This window comes from Typha angustifolia, chromosome 3, assembly GCF_048772165.1.
Source record: "Typha angustifolia cultivar Huaian chromosome 3, ASM4877216v1, whole genome shotgun sequence".
NCBI lineage: Eukaryota > Viridiplantae > Streptophyta > Magnoliopsida > Poales > Typhaceae > Typha > Typha angustifolia.
Genome location: NC_133241.1, coordinates 1,059,398 through 1,078,346, shown reverse-complemented (window position 1 = coordinate 1,078,346; position 18,949 = coordinate 1,059,398). Strand labels below are relative to the sequence as shown.

Sequence of the window (18,949 nt, the reverse complement as noted above, 5' to 3'; positions counted from 1 at the left end):
AGGAAGCTACTTGCTTTTTCTTGTTCTACTTAAGGGCCTGTAGAAGAATAAAGGGGAATTAGAGAGAGGGAAGTGGAAAAGATACCTATCTACTTCTTCCGTGCTCACTCTTCTGACCTACTTTGCCCTCCTCTTCTCCTCCTCCTCCTACTCCTCCTCCTCGACCTACCTCCTCCTCCCTCCTCTCCCCAAAACCCTAACCCTAATGGAGTCGGCGGTGCTATCTCGCATCGGCCTCGCGGGGCTCGCCGTGATGGGGCAGAACCTGGCCCTCAACATCGCGGAGAAGGGCTTCCCGATCTCCGTGTACAACCGCACGACTTCCAAGGTAGACGAGACGGTCTCCCGCGCCTCCGACGAGGGGAGCCTACCCGTATCGGGGCACCACTCTCCGCGCGAGTTCGTCCTCTCCATCCGTCGGCCCCGCTCCATCATCCTCCTCGTCAAGGCTGGCAACCCCGTCGACCAGACCATCTCCGCCCTCCTCCCGTTCCTAGACCCGGGCGATTCCATCATCGACGGCGGCAACGAGTGGTAAGAATATAGATTTGAGATGGCCTCTTCGAGGGGAATGATTTGTTACTGTTATAGAGCATCGATATGTTCATAACTTTATATAGAGTAGATTACGCCCCTTTGTGGAAGGAAATTGTAGTATATCTGTTCTCTGTTTTTTTTTTCTCCTTCTCTTATCTTTCATTTGTCTTGCCGTTGTAAGCTTTTTTGATGAATTTTGTAACACTCTGCTAGTATCGATAAGATCAGATTAGTGTTACATTAGGTATCCTTGCTAAAGAAGAATCACAGTTTTTTGTATATTGAATGAATTAATTATACTGATGAATTTGGATTGGCTTTTTTCCCCTGTTCTGGAATAAACAATACTCATGAGGAAATACCGGAAGTTCCAAACTGAATGTTCCTTATCTTTTGTGGTTTCATGATAGGTATGAGCTCACAGAGCGCCGCCAACGTGAGGCTGCCTCCCATGGCCTCCTCTACCTCGGCATGGGCGTCTCTGGTGGTGAAGATGGTGCCCGCCACGGCCCCTCCCTCATGCCTGGCGGCCACCTCCAGGCCTATAAGAATGTCGAGGAAATCCTTGTTCGTGCCGCTGCCCAGGTTGATGATGGCCCCTGTGTCACCTTTGTTGGTGAGGGTGGAGCTGGAAACTTTGTCAAGATGGTCCATAATGGCATCGAGTATGGTGACATGCAACTCATTGCTGAGGCCTACGACGTGTTGCGCTCGGCAGGGGGGCTCTCCAATTCTGAGATTGCGGCAGTGTTTGAGGAGTGGAATCGTGGTGAGCTTGAGAGCTTCCTTGTCGAGATCACTGCTGATATTTTCTGTGTGCCTGATGAGCACAGTGGGGGTGAACTTGTTGATAAGATTCTTGATAAGACTGGAATGAAAGGCACGGGGAAGTGGACGGTGCAACAGGCAGCTGAGTTATCTATAGCTGCTCCGACGATCGCCGCATCACTTGATAGCAGGTATCTTAGTGGCCTCAAGGATGAGCGGGTAGCTGCTGCAGAGGTGCTCAAACAAGCCGGAATGGAGTCAGGTCTCCTCTCTGGTCGTTCAATCGATAAGAAAAAGCTGATTGATGATGTCAGGCAGGCATTATATGCTTCCAAGATCTGTAGCTATGCACAAGGGATGAACTTGCTCCGTGCTAAGAGTGAGGAGAAGGGGTGGAACCTTAATCTTGGAGAGCTTGCTAGGATCTGGAAGGGTGGTTGCATTATTAGGGCAAGGTTCCTTGACAGGATTAAGAAAGCATACGAGCGCAACCGTGGGCTTGCAAACCTGATAGTTGACCCGGAGTTCGCGAGGGAGATGGTACAAAGGCAGGCGGCATGGAGGAGGGTGGTGGGGCTTGCTGTGGAGGTTGGGATTAGCACCCCTGGGATGTGTGCCAGCCTGGCATATTTTGATACATATCGCCGTGCCAGGCTGCCTGCAAATCTAGTACAGGCTCAGAGGGACTACTTCGGTGCTCACACTTATGAGCGGGTGGACCACCCTGGTTCATTTCACACTGAGTGGTCCAAGATCGCAAGGAAGACCAAGTCTGGTGCAGCTGGAGTCTTCAACTGAGGAAGCAAAACCCTTTGAATGTATTCGTGATTAACGTAGTGATCTTGGACAGGTTATCTTGAATTTCTTGCCATTTTTCAATTCTTGGTGGCGAATTTGTGCTTTTAATAATTGGTGCAACTCCTAAGATTGCATGCCCAGGACAAGTCTTTAGTTGCAATGATTTTATCTTTTCATTGTTACATGGGTTTAGTTTGTCCTCTTAAATTTCTTCTATGTTTTACATGAATTAGCTTTGGTATCTCTGAATGTTATATGTTGGATTCTGTGCTTGTTGCATTTCTTGGATACAGTGCCGTAAGTAGGATCCGGGAAAACAACATTGGTTGGTTGAGTCAGTGTTATGAGATTTCTTTTACTGCAATGCTAAAATATCAATATACATAGTGTTAATGCAGCTGTTTTGAAAAGGTATGATGATACATATTTCACTTATGCAATAACTTTTTTCTAGAAAAGTTTGCTAGTGATGTTCTATTATTTTTCCTTATTCTTCTTTTTTGGCAGTCAAATGCTGGTAGGACTGATTAGTTAGTACTTAGTAGGATGATTGTTATCATGGGTGTAGCATGATCACATAGCATATCAATTTGATTTTACCTTGAAATGTTGGCAAACTGGACTCTTGATTATGGATTTGGGTTATAATACTGAATTCCAAATTTAATTGGATTGTAGGTTAAGAAGTTACCCTATCCTTTATTACTTTAAAATGATCCATTTAGCCCTGTTATATTGAAAGGGTCCTGCATTTGTGTAGTTAGCTGCCACTATACTTATTGATCTTCATGATTGGATTACCTTGTGGTTTATAATTAATTAATCATCTTTGGTGGTGGTTTGATCTTCTAGGAACTCTAGGATCCCCATTTCCAATGCCATACTCGTAGTCATTTTCTTTGTTTTGCTCTCTTGGATGTGACTTTCTATTGAAGAAAGGTTATAAGCATGAATGAATATTCTTTATTTCTTCCTGATAAGAAGAAAAAACGTTGTCTTTCTTTTGTAACCTCTTCATATCTAAGATGCTAGATCTAATAAAGGTTTGATTTCACAGTTTTGTCATGATTTCTTCACTATCCTTTTCTTTCTCCATTTTTCTACGGGCTGAGGGTCAAAATAGTGAAGTGAGAAAATTATTCTCCTCATGCATGGATCTAATTCATATTCCGTCTTGTTTTTTGAAATATATCGTTTCTCGAGGTAACATACTTGCTGTTTGGTTTGAGTATACCTTTGATCTGGATATGGAAGCTAAAAATGAATTTTGTAGATATGAAGTGACACTTTGATGGGTTTCTGGATGAGTCTGATGCCAACATCTGTGTAAAGGAGAGTTATAGGTTTTTCCAAGAGCTTTTTTTTCCCCTCTTCACCATCTAAATAAACATCCAATTATGCATTGCTTGACATATTGTAGTAGGCTAGCAACTTGATAGAATGTATACATAGATCTTTAGCCCGATACACCTTATATTATGGAGTGCAGAGGTTGGTTTGCCCTGCAAGGGACTTTAATTGTTTAATTGACACATTATATTCTTATATTGATATAAGCTAAAGCTTAGATAATTTATCTTGTGATGTTTGATTTATCAGAATTTACATTTGTTGGCCAAATATATTTGGTTAAGGATGTATCTCTTTTTGTGATATGATATCTTCTAAGCCTTATAGAATAATTCTCGTACTAAACTTATTTGGTTTTCCTTTTCTTATAGGTTTACTCATCTGTAATACTCGTAAAGAAGACAAAGGTTGGTTCCTAATGCTTCATTTCATTGAAAGATGGTTGCTTAACTTCTAGATTTTTCTCATGTTATGATCCGACCACAAGAGTCGAGTTAGTTGAGTCAGTCGAGTCAAATTGAGTTAGTTAGCTTTATCTTATTGTTTTGAATTTTAAATAAATTGGATGATCCTTATATGAATTCGATCACCTAGTATTTTACGCCTATAAATAGGAGTGGTCATGTGTTGATTATTATCTTTCGTGGAATGATCATTGAATTAAATTATTTTTATTATTTCGTTTTTATCTTTTATCGTAGCCGTTAGATTGTCCTTATCTTTCTAGAAGTAGATCGTAATTGTAGAAACATTTTAATCTTTTAAACCCTAGCCACCATTTTCCTTCGGCAGCCACCCTACCTTGTGGCCATCCAGTACCATTCTTTGCCGTCCGTCACCTCTCGACGACCGCCGCAATGTCGGATATTTACTATTTTGTCTCGTTCTGACCTTTCTCCACTATTTTATTTATATCTTTTTATCTTGACGTCAGATTCTCGTAAAATCAGAACTATTAGAACCTTAATTCATGAGGCTACCACCATCATAATTTTTTTTACGTCTAGATCTGGTTTGTAACATCTCACCAGCAATACTAGTAATAGAAGATAGAAATTAATTCCTTATGCTTCATTTTACCAAAAGATAGTTCTATTGTTTAAGGATCTGTCATCTGTTATATCTAATACCCTAAAGCAATGGTTTTGATGAGATTCCCAAAGTTTTAATTTTGGGCCTGTCAATTTTTTTGTTCCTTGGAATTGACTGTCAAGTATGTTCAATACTTCAGTCATGTTTTCTGAAATTTTAATAGCAGAGTGGAACAACTTTTAGAGCTTTTAATCAATTCTAAGAATTAAACAGAAAAATATTTGATGCGTTACTATGTTCGGCTGACCTGAATGAGAACCAGTGTGTTTGGCTAGTCATCCTCATATATGCATATAAGAGTTCCAATAGTGCTGGTTGTTTTGTCAAAAAAATTGGTATTATGTTCTCCTGGACAATAGTTTTCTTATTTCACTCTATTGGTTGAAAACCGATAATGATGTATAGTGCAAGCATTGAGCATGGAGGTTTTGGAACCTAGTTTTAGATCTCGGCATCTTGATATAGTGTTTGCTTTTTAGGCGTTCCCTTAATCTATTCTGTTATATTCTGCTTTTCCTATCAGAGTCCACTAACTAAGAGGAAAATTGTCAATTTTAAGCCTGTACTTGACCTTTGAAGAGATCAGAAGGCCTGAAGTGTGTTGGGGGGGGGGGGGGGGGGGGGGGGGTGGCTTTGCCCTTGATACAGCAATGGTGAATAACACTTGACTCAGAGATTAAGAGGTGATACTTATTCTAATTCTTGCATTTATGACCAGCTCTTGTCCAGGTTTGACACATTTGAACATAATACTTTCCAAAACAAGCATTGGAAGTTGATGCCCGATAATCATAGACAAAAGATATCCCTTTTTTCCTTGTTTTTTATTCTCTTCCCTTCAACTTACGGCACCTTCAAATTTCAGTTGAGTTGATCATTCTTACTATGCACCATATGAGCTACATTGGACACCTTCACTGAGATTTTTCACATCCTTGTCTCAAGTGGGGCTACTTTAACTTGCTTATTTCTTGTTTATTCTACAGTAACATGATTGGGATCTTTCTGAACATTCTTTCTTCAAGAAGACCATTTCTGGACATCCATTTCCATTGCTCTCCAACATTTGCTGATGTATAAAGTACATCTTACATATTAATAACATTTCTTTTATTCTAATGGGTGCACAGCACTCATACAAGATGGCATTGGCACTCCTCTTTTTTGTTAAACTATAATGCTCTAATTCTACGTGTCATATCCTCTTCAATCTCCACTTTTTGAATAATCAAAGTGATATGCTGCTCTAGACCTTTTTAAATTTATTAAGTTTATCAAGTCACATTTTGTAAATACAATCTTCAACCTGCTGTAAAACCTTAGATTCTACCTTACCTGGATGTCATCTTTGAGCTTCATAAATTTTCTTCAGTAGAATCTGCCAGCCACAATTTAATTAAGCATTGTGATCCAAAATTAATTTGTTTATTTAAAGTTCGTGATCTAGCTGCATATTTGCATGACATGTTTATCCTGCTCCTTTGAATATACTACAAGTTAGTTAAGTGGTATGGCCAATACTAGTTTTTTAACATTCTTGTTTGGCTGTACTTTTGACACGGAACATTTGTGTGCTCCTTTGCATATATAATTTCTGCACTCTGTATTAGGTGAAAAGATGTAGCTTTGAAGTATACTAGTTGTGTGTATCATACTATCATCATTCTTTGACTAAGATATGCATGTTACAACTATGAAACGTCTGATGATCATACAGCTAACTGGTTCACCTAATGGGGGGCATTCTTATCACTTTCTTGGGCACAATTTCTTTTATCTTGGACAGATGGTGTGATCTTTGGCCTTCAATCTTGGTATTGCTTCTACCACCATAGCTAGCCTACTAAAAGAACCTAAGATATATATAGCCCTTAAGAGGAAAATGATAGCCATTTAAACCTTAGCTGCCTTTTTGTATGGTCCTGACTTTGGTGGAGCTTATTCTTTCCCTTTTCAGTATAACATGTGGAGCATTCGTGATTTAGAAAGCTCCAAATCATTAGTGATCTAAGGTCCCCACAGTTCGATTCTCTTCTGGGAAAATATTCTTCCACATCTTTTGTCAGACAACCCTTTCATTTGATGCAATGCTGGATAAATTTAGCTCTATACTTGGAAAGCACTCCTATGTGTTAACATCTTAAACTATGTTCTGCATATAGTTGTCATGAGAGGTTATCTACTTCTTAACATCATCTGAACCTTTTATTTTGTCGAAGCTCTTTCCTGCAATGATACATCTTTATGTCTATAAGATATCAGTGCATGCTGTTCTTTCTTTAATTAGCATGAGGTGGTGGAGGGATAGTAACCACAATCTTTTGTTTGAGACCTTGCTATTTGTGGTGCAAGTTGGTGTAAGCACATCACTACCTACTCTGAGAACCTTTCTTTCTTTCTTTCGACTGATAGGAAAGATTGTTTAATATATTAATCTGGTGCAAAGAGGAACCACTTTACGTCTTGATTAAGAGAGAGGTCCAATCGACTTCTCCTAATTTGCCCCTCAGTACAATGATGGTCCTGTAAGGGCCTCCTTTTTCTTTTGAAGCCATGATTTGTTGATTAAGCGTGTGTATTCCTATATATTCTTTCCATTAACTCTAATAATTATTTTGTCTATGAAGTGAGCATGTAATGTCCTTTCAGACAATGAAGTCCCACCTTCTGCTTTCTCCTAAAAATAATGATGCACTGCAGATATACTATAGGAGGTGTGTAGTATTAATGGTCCTTTATTTTGGCTTCAAATTGATCATTGGATTGATTCTTGAGTTGTCTATTGGGTTTAATTGGTTTGCATGATTGATGATGATGCTTATTGTTACTATTATTATTAAGATCCATGTGCAACAGGGACTTTGGTGGAGTTCTTGTGGGCTCCTTTTGTGGTGGTAGGGGGAAAGAATGTGTTTAAAAAGTAAGTAGCTGTGCAAATCTAACTCATACTCTTCTTTTAGCCTGGTGGTGGAGAGGAAAGTGGACAGAGAACAAGCTCCATGACCATTCAAAGTGAACAGTAGTGGTTGAGGTTGAAAGGATATTGATTTCTATAACAAATTTCTACTTATTCTTGAGAACAGTTGCTGCTTTGGTCTAGAATAAAGAACATTGGTGCTTATCCCTGATCCCAGTTGATCAGGTCAGTCCAAGAAGAACTCAAGTGTAGAAAAAAAAACATCAAATTTATTCTGTTCTACATTCAAGAGGGGATAATTTTAAACTGTTGGATACTTAATGTGAATATATCGTTTCTATTTGCTTCCAGTGCTTTATTCTGGTAATGATCAGGGTTACAGTTGACATAGAAGATCAATTGAGCTGCAGATTGGAAACAAGTCAGGCAGTCTAAGCTTGAGAGCGAAGTTAGATGATCAACAAGGCCTCTCACTCATCACTGTTAAGTCTCTATATCTGCATTCTTTTGTGGAGCTGGCTTTAATTGTCTCCTGTCGCATTTGTTCGGAAAGCTTCTGAACCTTCTTGTGATGCTTACATTACTTCTACCCAGCCATAGAATCTTTTCTGGAACATTAGATTTAGGAAGATTTTAGCATTTAGTTGTTTTTTCTTAGACTAGTGATGTTGTCAACGTCTAACAGGGATACTAGTGGGTGGGGCACCGAATTGTTGTTACCACACGTTGCAGTGCTGCCATTATGATGGTGATCGATGATGTTGATTACAGGGCATTACAACGGCTAATAACGGTTTAATGGTGTATTAGCTGTTAACACTTCAAAAACTTGTCTGTAATGGCCGACCGGACAAATAGGACGAAGATTAGCGATAATCCAAGATCAGATGCTGTCTGCGGTGGCTGTTAATTGCATGACTGTTGTAGTGGTGAATTGGTGGTAACTCAAGATTGTACAAAAGGTATGTAACATCTATAACTTCTGCTTGCCTTATTGCTTCTTAATAGCAGTACATAACCTATTGTATACCTTAGTATATTATATCAGTCACGAGCAATGTTTTCTAGCATAAATTGATGTAGAGTCCTATCAAATGAAGAAAGAGAATATTGTTATTCTACTTGGTTTCGTCACTTGTTTCGTTAATTAATATCTAACATTGGCATTTATTTTGATGTAGAGTCCTACTCAATGAAGAAAAAGAATATTATTATTCTACTTGGTTTCGTCACTTGTGTCATTAATTAATATCTAACAGTGACATTTATTTGATAGCATTAATTATATATTGATTTTTTTATAAAATTATTGCTCTGTATCACTTTCAGCCCCTAGGTGAAAAAAAAATATTGGACAGATACACCCCTTAAATTATTTAAATATATCACTAGTACTCTTTCATAAATACATTTTAAATTTTTGATTAATTTAATAGACGGATAATAATGGCTCTGTCTTTCTTCTTTACTTCCCTCTTCTTTAGTTGCATTTATGGTAACTTTTCTAAATTAATCAGGTTTTAATATATATATATATATATATATATATATATATATATATATATATATCATCATAGCATTGGAGGGGCGTCATTTATAAGCGTCATTATCTTGTTAAACAAAAGAGGAGCACGAGGAGCGTGACAGACAAAGTCACGTGCCTCACTACACGTGGCGAGATGTGGCACGTAGAGAAAAGTCTTCTCAACGGCTGCTTGAACGCTTACACGTGTCCGTTCCAATCTCCGTATCTATCTATCTATCCATCCATCCATCCATGTAATCTTTGTCAATGTCAAACCTCAACAACTCTCGTTACGAATTCTATTACGAATACTACTCGCAAATTATATACGTCACTCTCTTAGTATTAGATAATGATATCTTAGTATCAATATTTTATATATATATTTTTTATTGACATACTTTTTTTTAGAAGCCTCTGATGTCACACTCCCCTCTTACTGGCTTATAGTGTCCTACATTGCCCTATATATATATATGGACAGTGAGTTTAAATCTATTTCACTTGACTCAGTGGCATATCTTGGAGGACTAACAACTTATAATTAGCCTAAGGATCGTGATTAAAAGAAAAACCATCATTAATGAATTGAAGAATGTACTCTTCATGAGACTATCAACATGCATAGTAAATTAGATGCTCATCATTAAATTTTGGAACAAGGAATTCGTTCGGTTGGGGAGAATTAATAAATTTAGCTCTATGGGTCCAGAAGCTTATGTAAGCTAGTTGGTTCAGTTGTCCAATCTAAATATAAATATATGTTCAATAATTATAAAAAAAAAAAAAAGGACTGATAGTTTTTTCGTCCTCTCCAAGAAGATAGCAGAATAATCTATTATGAGTAAATTATAGAGGATGATGCCTATTATATGTGAGAGTACTACCTACATCCTAAAAAGAAAGGCTTGGTCCCATTAAAATTCTCTATTTGAAATTAATAGTGAATATGTGGCACAATTCCATTTGCTATGAAAAAGTTGGTAAATATATCCAACTCGCATGGGGTTGTTTGATACTGAAGTTTACAAATATCTTATGAGATATATAACAACCCAAGAGCCAAATTAGGTCATGCCACGCCATGTGCATAGGTTGTAGGGAGTTCACAAAACCTTAGATTGTAAAGGATCCGCCGCCTTAATAATAAGAGTTTCTACTTTTGGCTTCAAAGGCAGCCATTTATGCTGCCTTTCCCTCTATAAATATGAGTGAATCCTAAGCCATTAGTATGCAATCTTGTGCAACTTCCTACTAAACTAGAAACTTTGTACATCTCTCTCTTTCTCTCTCTCTCTCCCCTCTTCTTCTCCAATATGAAGACCCAATTGATGGCCACTATCTTCTCACTCCTCTTATGTTTTGCAACTAGTAGTCATGCTTCATCTCTCACTCCTTTTCTTCTCTTTGCTTTCTCTCTCCTACTTCCACTCTTCTTGACTACTTGGCTTGTACCTGGTGGCTTTGCATGGCACAAGTTCTCAGGTAAAAGAAGCCCAACACCCCCTGGCCCAATAGGGTGGCCCCTATTGGGCTGCCTCCCCATAATGGGCCCCCATGCACATCGCAAGCTAGCAGAACTCTCGAGGGCCCACCGGGCCACCCGTCTCATGGCTGTAAGCCTCGGGCCGACCCCGGTGATCGTCAGTAGCCACCCCGACACGGCCCGAGAGATCCTTTGTGGGCCGGCATTCTGCGACCGGCCCATTAAGGTCTCGGCTCGTGGGCTCATGTTCGATCGAGCCATGGGCTTCGCCCCCTCCGGTGAATACTGGCGCCGCCTCCGCCGCACCGCCGCGGTGAACATGTTCTCGCCACGCAGGGTTGCCGCCCTCGAGGGCCTTCGGCGCCAAGTGGCTGATGACATGGTAAGTAGGGTTCAAATAGAGATGGAAAAGGAAGGGAGGGTGGTATTAAGGGGAGTACTACAAAAGGGCTCTTTGGAGAGTGTTTTGGGGAGTGTGTTTGGGAATTCATTGGAAGAAGTGGACAAGCAAGACTTAGTTGAGATGGTTAAAGAAGGTTATGAACTAATAGGGAAGTTTAACCTGGAGGATTACTTTCCATTAGGTGGTCTTTTAGACTTCTATGGAGTAGAAAGGAGGTGCAAGAACTTAGCTTCTAGGGTTAAGGCTCTTGTTTGTAAAATAATACAAGAGAGGAGAAGAGTAGGAGACTACACCATGCAAGATGACTTCCTCAGCTTGATGCTTAGCTTACCAAAGGAAGAGAGCTTGTGTGATTCAGACATCATAGCAGTGCTTTGGGTAAGCCATCTCTCCTTCCCTCTCCCTCTCCCTCTCCCTCTCCCTCTCTCTCTCTCTCTATCTCTCTATCTATCTATAGTTGTTTCATATGGAATATTCTTATGTAACTATTCTAATGAGTACTAAGATTCGGAAGAGGACTAATGAGGAGAGGACAAGAACCCAGATGGATTACAACTTCTTGTAGTGTTGTAGTAGTAGTAGTAGTAGTAGTAGTAGTTGTAGTAGCAGAAGAAGATTGAAATGGCTAGTGTTCATGTTTCTGAGTCACCTAGACAGAGATGCTCCATCTACTGTTGCTAGAAAGAGATTATGTATATTTAGGAGATGTCTATTCTTGCAAAGTAGCTATCTTATGCATGATCTGTTATTAGTTGACCCTTATTGCTATCACTAGGGATGCACATGTGGCACCTAATTAATTATCATCAGGAAGGACCCATTGTTTAATTTATAATGTAGAAAGTGATGTGGTTACAAACTTATAACAGTGAGAGACACTTTCATTTATATATATATATAGGGTGCATATCCTAATCTTGTTGGGATCTCTAAGTGCCAAAAGGAAAATGTTAAGAGGATCAAAGATATTATAATTTAGTTATTCTTTTTCTTTCTCTACTTTTCCTTACACTTTCTTCTCAGCTAAAATTTATATTTAAACAGGAGGAAAAACTTTCTCCATCCAAACTGGGAGTAAGTCGACCCTGTTTTTCTTCTTCTTCTTCTTCTTCCAAATTAGTATATGAAAACACTGTGAATAATATTAAGTAAAGAACATTTCTTTGAGATAGGGTTGGAAATAACAAAATATAATAGATGGGTTGAAATAGAAATTTCTCTAAGTTTTATTGTCAAGCTAAGTCTGGCAAAATAAAAATGGTGATTAAATTTTGAGTAAAAGCGTTACGATCACACTAATTGATGCCTTCTAAAATCTAAAAGGTAACAAAATGAGGCTCAGATTGATTCATATCTAACCAGAGGATTAATCCAGTCGTTTCCTATATACCAAGATTTGATTCAAATGATTCTTTTTTATTTAATATCTATATTCTTCCCCTTGGCCAGGAAATGATAATCCGGGGAGCAGATGTAGTTGCCATACTCTTGGAATGGATCATGGCCAGAATGGCCCTCCACCCAGACATCCAAGCTAAGGCCCAACAAGAACTGGACACCTTCGTCGGCGCCCGACCTGCTCTCGATTCCGACATATCGAACCTTCGATACCTCCGGGCCGTCGTGAAGGAAACCCTACGGATGCACCCGCCCGGTCCACTCCTCTCCTGGGCTCGGCTTGCTGTTCGAGACACCTACATCGGTAAATACTTTGTCCCTGCGGGGACGACGGCGATGGTGAATATGTGGGCCATAGCCCATGATGGATCCATTTGGAAGGACCCGTGGGCCTTTCGGCCGGATAGGTTCCTCGTCGACAATGTGAGCATCCTTGGCTCCGACCTACGGCTAGCACCGTTCGGCTCAGGCCGGAGGGCGTGCCCCGGGAGGGTTTTGGGCTTGGCCACAACCCACCTTTGGCTTGCAAGGCTGCTCCAAGAATACAATTGGGCCCCGGCCCGGCCCGTGAACTTATCGGAGTGCTTGCGCCTTTCAATGGAGATGAAGAAGCCATTGGTTTGCAAAGTGGCTAGGAGAGAGAGAGAGCTAGTATTGAAGTAAAGCATGGTTGCAGAAGACAACGGACGTAGATCTGGATGTTTGATGTATTTTTCTCATCTTGTTCCAATTATTGTATTGAAATGGCTAGGCTACTACAAGTGTAGTATATGAGGAGAAAGATTAAATATGTACATTCTTGTATTAACCTTTCTATTTGAGACTATCGTGTGAGAAATAGCTTCTAATGGAATATGAAAGAAATGATATATACTATTAGCCCTAAATTAGGTTCAGAAAATAATCAAACCAAAGTGGCAAAGAGCCCTATTAGTTTTCAAACGAAATCTAATACAAGTTGATCCTCAGAAGACCCAAATTAACTTTTTGGTTAAAACTCAACATGATCTCAGAAAACTCTGTGCATGTTCCATTTTTTTGGAAGATTCCCAAGATTACTTTGTGTTTGAGGGGAAGAATTATTATGAACTAAAACCCAAGTTTCTTTATCTTATCTCCTGCATTGGGCTTCCATATTGGCCCACATGAGGCCCATACTTAGTTGCTAATTATTTATTATTGGGCCTTACTTGCAAGTGGATAAGAAACGGAGATAATAGTTCGAATTTTATTCGATCTGATCCGACTCCGTATCCGAAAAAGATAAAATCTTATTTAGAATCTTCTATCCCAACCTAGATTCAGATCGAAAACACACATAGAAATCCGAATCCAAATACTTATTCACATAAAGTATAAAAAAGTAAAAAATTCATGCTTGGCACCAAAGTCAGAAGAGAAGACCACCTTTATCCAAAACAATCATTCTACTCTACACACTTGCACTACTTATGATGATAAAACTTTATGCAAGCTTTGGTATCATGAGCCATGGAGTCATTGAGTCATGGGTAGGTCCTGGCCAACCTTCTTCCCATGCACGTAAAGGTGCATGCATGGGTCCCCAACCCTTCTTCAAAAGAAAAAAAGAAAAGGAAAAATACTCTCACATACCCCCATGCAGGAAACAACCAACCCAAATGCGTTAAGCAACATGCATCCTTCCCTTCACCATTCCCTAATGATCCAATTACTTAAAACTAAGTTAATTATCTTTTGATGATTAAGAAAGCTAAGTACGTTTACGTACCTTGCCTCTGAAACTTAGTTACAGGTCGAGATAGATGAATGAGAGAGAGCTTTCACAGTACTGTGGGAGGCTTTCGAGCATATGAGTTTGGCACTGTTAATGTAGTAATATCGCTAGAAAAGTAATCATCTTGGCCTAAGGCCATGGCCGAAAACCTAAGTATAAATGTCACAGGTGTAAAGGCTAATGAGATAGTGCTTTATTATTGCAAAATATTTGGATTTTAATTCTAATAGCATTGATTTAACTAGTGTATTTGCCATGGGATGCGTACAATGGGAATATATATATCTTAGGTAAATACTTCAATGCCCTTTGACAAATTATAATCTTAATCCGACAGTTATAATAGTCTGTTTTTATACCCGATATCGATTTCACATTATCTAAGAAAAAGAGTATATTAGTCAAGAAGATTTAATTGCGTGTGCCTAACTTCCTAATTTTTCCATTATTTCCTTAAAGATTTTAACCATTAGATCTTCTCCTTAAAGATCTTAACTGTTAGTTCTTCATCAAACTGATCGATAAATAATTAACTTTACGATACTAAAGAAGTGCTCCATACATTTTCAAGTCAATTGTAAAAAACATCAATTTCCTTATTTTGATATATATACATTACTCTTAGTTAAGAATATATATGTCTTTTACTTGATAAAATATTAAGATAATATAATTGTCAAAAAATAATGTGCAAGATTATATATCTAAAAAATAATAATTACCTACCGAACATGTAATATCTTTTATTCATATTATACCCTTAAAGATCTTAATCGTTAGATCTTCATCAAACTAATTGATAAAGAATTAACTCTATGGTACAAAAGAAATGCTCTATATCTTGACTTACTAAATAAAACTTAAGCTATATTTTTAAAGATTTAAATTTTAAATGAGTATATCGAATAACTAGTCTTGGGGGCATTGTAGATTTTGATACTACATGATCACCAGTCATTCTCATGGTGAGCTATTCCTTTCAATAATAATTTCCATTAAATTTCCAACAGATATAGATGCATGGAATTGAATCCCTAAATACGAAACCCAAACAAACCATCACAAGTCACCATTAATTCTATCACAGCTAACCTACTATTTGATACAACAGGGATTACAAGTGTCCAATATTGAAGCATTTAACCTCTTTATACGTTTCTAGGTTTCCACAGTATTAATTGACACCCATCGAGATAGGAAATCTTAAAGATAATTGTTATATATTTTCTCAAAAAAAATTATTAGAAAATAATTTCTGTGAATTTATTTGTTGGGATAGAGATAAAGCTTAATGATGTCTCATTAAAACCAATCTTGAGAATGCTCATATAATATAAATTTACATTAATTTTTATTTATTTATTTATTTTTTGTAAATTATTTTAGAATTTGTCGATTATAAGTTAGAGAGCTAGTGTTTCTTAATATACAAGATAATTATATAATACTTTCGATAAATAGATTGGACAATTAAGTTAATCATTCCAAATATAAAATTGGACCACAAAAACGTCAAATCAAGCCGACGATCTTATCTTCACAACTTTTTCGTCTAAAATCTTCTTATAATTCTTATATGTTTACGGGACCATCTAACGAAAATAGTATTTTAATTTTTTTTTAATAATTAAGAGTGTTTATTTAGAAATAAACTGATCGAAGAGAAAAGAAATTTAGTCATTTGCATGACAAATTATTCAATAAGAACTATTTATTCCTCTATCCTGATCGAACGTTTGAGATTAAATAATACTAAGTAAAATTGACCAAAAGTACCGATCACTTTTCTAAATTGTAAGGATAAATTAGTCATATTTTATCTCTCTTTTAGCTATCTATTTTTTTTATATAAGATAAAAATAATAATAAATTAATAGTAGTTGACACTCCTATTATTAAGGATAAGTAATAAGAAAATATTTAAATTCTAATTTTTTTTGTCGGTTAATCTAGTCACATATGTAAAATATCGTATATACCCTTTAATTTATTAATAGATAAAAGTTATTTTTATAATTAATTGGTTAGTAATTTGAAGCGAGTCATGTTAAAAATGGACCAAATTGATTTTAAGTAGAAATACGGAGGGTAAAATGCATAAAAATTGAAGCGATAAAAGGTTTGGTAGGTGGGATAAGACGTACGTCACGTGCGGTCGGTAGTACTCTGCCGACGTGGCGATGTTGGTTACTTTAGAGACAAGCGTGTACAACGGATCCATGCACGTGACGTCGGGGGAAGTGAGGGAAAAATAAGAAGAAAAGAAGAACATCCAACGGCCAGGATTGGTCGATCCAGAGAAGTACGGGGATCTTGTCCTACCGTGTCCCACATCCTTATCCCTACGAATTCGAGGAGTTAATGGGCCGCCGACACGTGGACCTTTGGTTGGATTTCCTTAGCCAGAGCCGTATCTTTCTCCGTCCGCAGTGCGTACGTGGCGCGCGCCCATTAAATGTTGGAGATGGTATGGTGGTCTTTGTCTCAGGTGTCTGTCTGTTTGTCTGTCTTTGTTACTGTGGCTGCAACGCAGGTAGCGTATGAGCTTCAAATGAGAGGGAGGAAAATGTTATATTTTAGTCTTCTTCTTCTTTTTTATTTTTTTATTTTTTTATTTTAAGCTTCATTGTTCTAAAGTTTTTTGGGCAAAAAATTTATTATCCCCATATGCATATTATGATGATAATTTTTTTTATTTTTAATTTTATTATTTATTTTGGTTTCTTGCGCATGATGGTAAAAGTTTAACGGACTAAATCCATTATTTTTTAAATCCATTATTTTTTAACGAAGAAGAAGAAAGAAGATTGGAAAGTATGTTCTATTTGATTTCACTAAATATGAGCTAATTTTTTGGATGATGAAAGAAAAAGAGGCTCGCCAATAATGTTGCAAGATTAGCACATTGGTATTAATGAGTCTCATATAAAAAACGTTATCTTTGTGATATATTGTGTATAATTGTGTTAGGTAGCTAGGCTCGGATAATGATTGAACGTTATGGAATTATTAAGAATTATTGTACTTTGCATCTTCTATACTGGATCTATTATTTCTTGATAATTCTTTTTTTTTATATAGTTGGAGAGTTTTTCATGTAAACATTTTGTATTTTGAGATTTTTTTTCTTTATTGTTTGATTCTCTTTAATTTACGATTTGACTAGGTTTGATCACGCATAGGGAGCAAACACTTTTTCGATAACTAACATTATGTCGTTCATTAATGATCGATCATTATAGGAGTATTGAGAATTATTATCTTTTGCATAAGCATGCTAGATCTATTATTTATAGACAGCTTTTGTTTTTATAGTTGAAGAGTTTTTCATGTAAATATTTTGTGTTCGAGTTTTCTATTATTACAGCAATCACTTTTCCGATGACTAAAATTTGGTCGTACAAAAACAATTGGTGTCGAAGCTAAGGGCTCAAGGATCTAATGATTTACTTCAAAATTATGCACTCAATCTACTACATTTTAGGCTAATCTAGGATAATCCATCAATGGACCCCCAATCCTAATCTAATTGGATATAGGACTAGATTAGGAGCAACATGCCTAACTCAATATAGCACCTACTAATTATGAGGGTTTGTATTTGAATAGGGACCCCACTAATTAATAACATCTGGTAATTATTATATTAATCTCTTTTCCTTTTTCTTCTGGTGCTCTTGGATCCAACCTTTTACCAACCTTATCTACAGGAATGTGAACAAAGATAAGGGAGAGCTCAAAAGCCCTCCACTTGCAAGGTGCAAATGGAGGATAAGAAAGCAAGAGAGAGAGAGATACAACCTTTGGGCTTTGGGGAGCTGTGAAAGAACCACATCCCTCCATCTCTTTTTTTCATTTTTTTTAATCACAATTCCATTCAACCTTTTTGACCACATATTGCTATCAGAAAAAAGGCTATGAATTTTTTTTTTAAAAAAAGGCTATGAAGCAAAGCAAAGATATGGAGTGATCACTCATATATTGTGGAAGATATCATATAGTAAGTAAATGAATATACATACATACATATCTTATATACATCTACCCTAAGTTAATCACAACTAACAAAAAGTATTGATAAAAGAATAGAGCTAATTTAACTTAAACCTCCCTAACTATCGCTCATTTCTACGTATATATTTCTTAAACTTTTTATTTTACATACAACATCTGAACTATTAAAAATATGTTAAGTTTTTCTTCCTTTACACACTCTTATTCTAACATTCCAAAATGCCACTATAAGTAGAGGAAGGTATTTCTATCATTATCATCCTTGAGAATAAAATCTAAGACATAGGGCTTGAATTATAAAATTCTTAGTGAAATATAATACTTTGAAATGTAGAAAAGATCACAAGAAAAAAGAAGTGATGTTAGGAATAATAGGTTGGATTCCTTGTACGCTTGCCCACTACCTTCTGTCTCCTTCACTCATTCACACTACTTTTCCTCTCTCTCTCTCTCTCTCTCTCTCTCTCTCTCTCTCTCACATGCTTAGAGTTTGAATTTAAAAAACAAAATAAATAAATTTAAAACTTGGAGAAAGAGAAAGATAGGAATGGATACTTAACAAGGAGTAGTGCTCTTTATTCCGGCCACGGTTGCAAGCTTAACCCCAACGCAAAGGTGTTTTTAACTTGGTCCACCTCCTGAGTAAAAATTTAATCAAACTAGTTGAATATTTATATCGGTATATATCAATGTGAAAAGGAGTGAAAGAGTTAATATTCACAAGTTCTCTATCCTTCCTTATCCACCTCAGTGGCAAAACTTTTATCCTTCCACACCACTTTTGTGGATATAATTTACTATCAGTTGGATGCTCAACTTATCTTGCAAACTTAGTTATTATTCTTCATTTGTCTTTTTAAAAAAAAATTGGAAGAATTTCTCAAACTCAAATCTATGCTGTATTT

General features: G+C 37.1%; 2 protein-coding genes across 3 annotated transcripts; both read left to right on the top strand.

The window, feature by feature from the left end:
- Positions 1 to 58: 58 nt before the first annotated feature.
- On the top strand, positions 59 to 8,583 carry LOC140780257 (6-phosphogluconate dehydrogenase, decarboxylating 3, chloroplastic-like). Of its 2 annotated transcripts, XR_012107475.1 has the most exons (6): positions 59 to 534; positions 948 to 2,155; positions 3,825 to 3,860; positions 7,506 to 7,687; positions 7,814 to 7,944; positions 8,148 to 8,583. XR_012107475.1 is itself a non-coding variant. In XM_073125676.1 (2 exons), the coding sequence occupies exons 1-2, from the start codon at positions 206 to 208 to the stop codon at positions 2,101 to 2,103; spliced, it is 1,485 nt and encodes a 494-aa protein (XP_072981777.1). In that variant the 5' UTR covers positions 59 to 205; the 3' UTR covers positions 2,104 to 2,344. The 2 variants fall into 2 exon arrangements, 1 of the variants encoding a protein (XP_072981777.1); XM_073125676.1 differs by lacking the exons at positions 3,825 to 3,860; positions 7,506 to 7,687; positions 7,814 to 7,944; positions 8,148 to 8,583 and having other exon boundaries at positions 948 to 2,344.
- Positions 8,584 to 9,148: 565 nt separating this feature from the next.
- On the top strand, positions 9,149 to 13,129 carry LOC140780256 (cytochrome P450 78A5-like). The gene is made up of 2 exons (XM_073125675.1): positions 9,149 to 11,254; positions 12,326 to 13,129. The coding sequence occupies exons 1-2, from the start codon at positions 10,304 to 10,306 to the stop codon at positions 12,935 to 12,937; spliced, it is 1,563 nt and encodes a 520-aa protein (XP_072981776.1). The 5' UTR covers positions 9,149 to 10,303; the 3' UTR covers positions 12,938 to 13,129.
- The last annotated feature ends 5,820 nt before the right edge of the window (positions 13,130 to 18,949 follow it).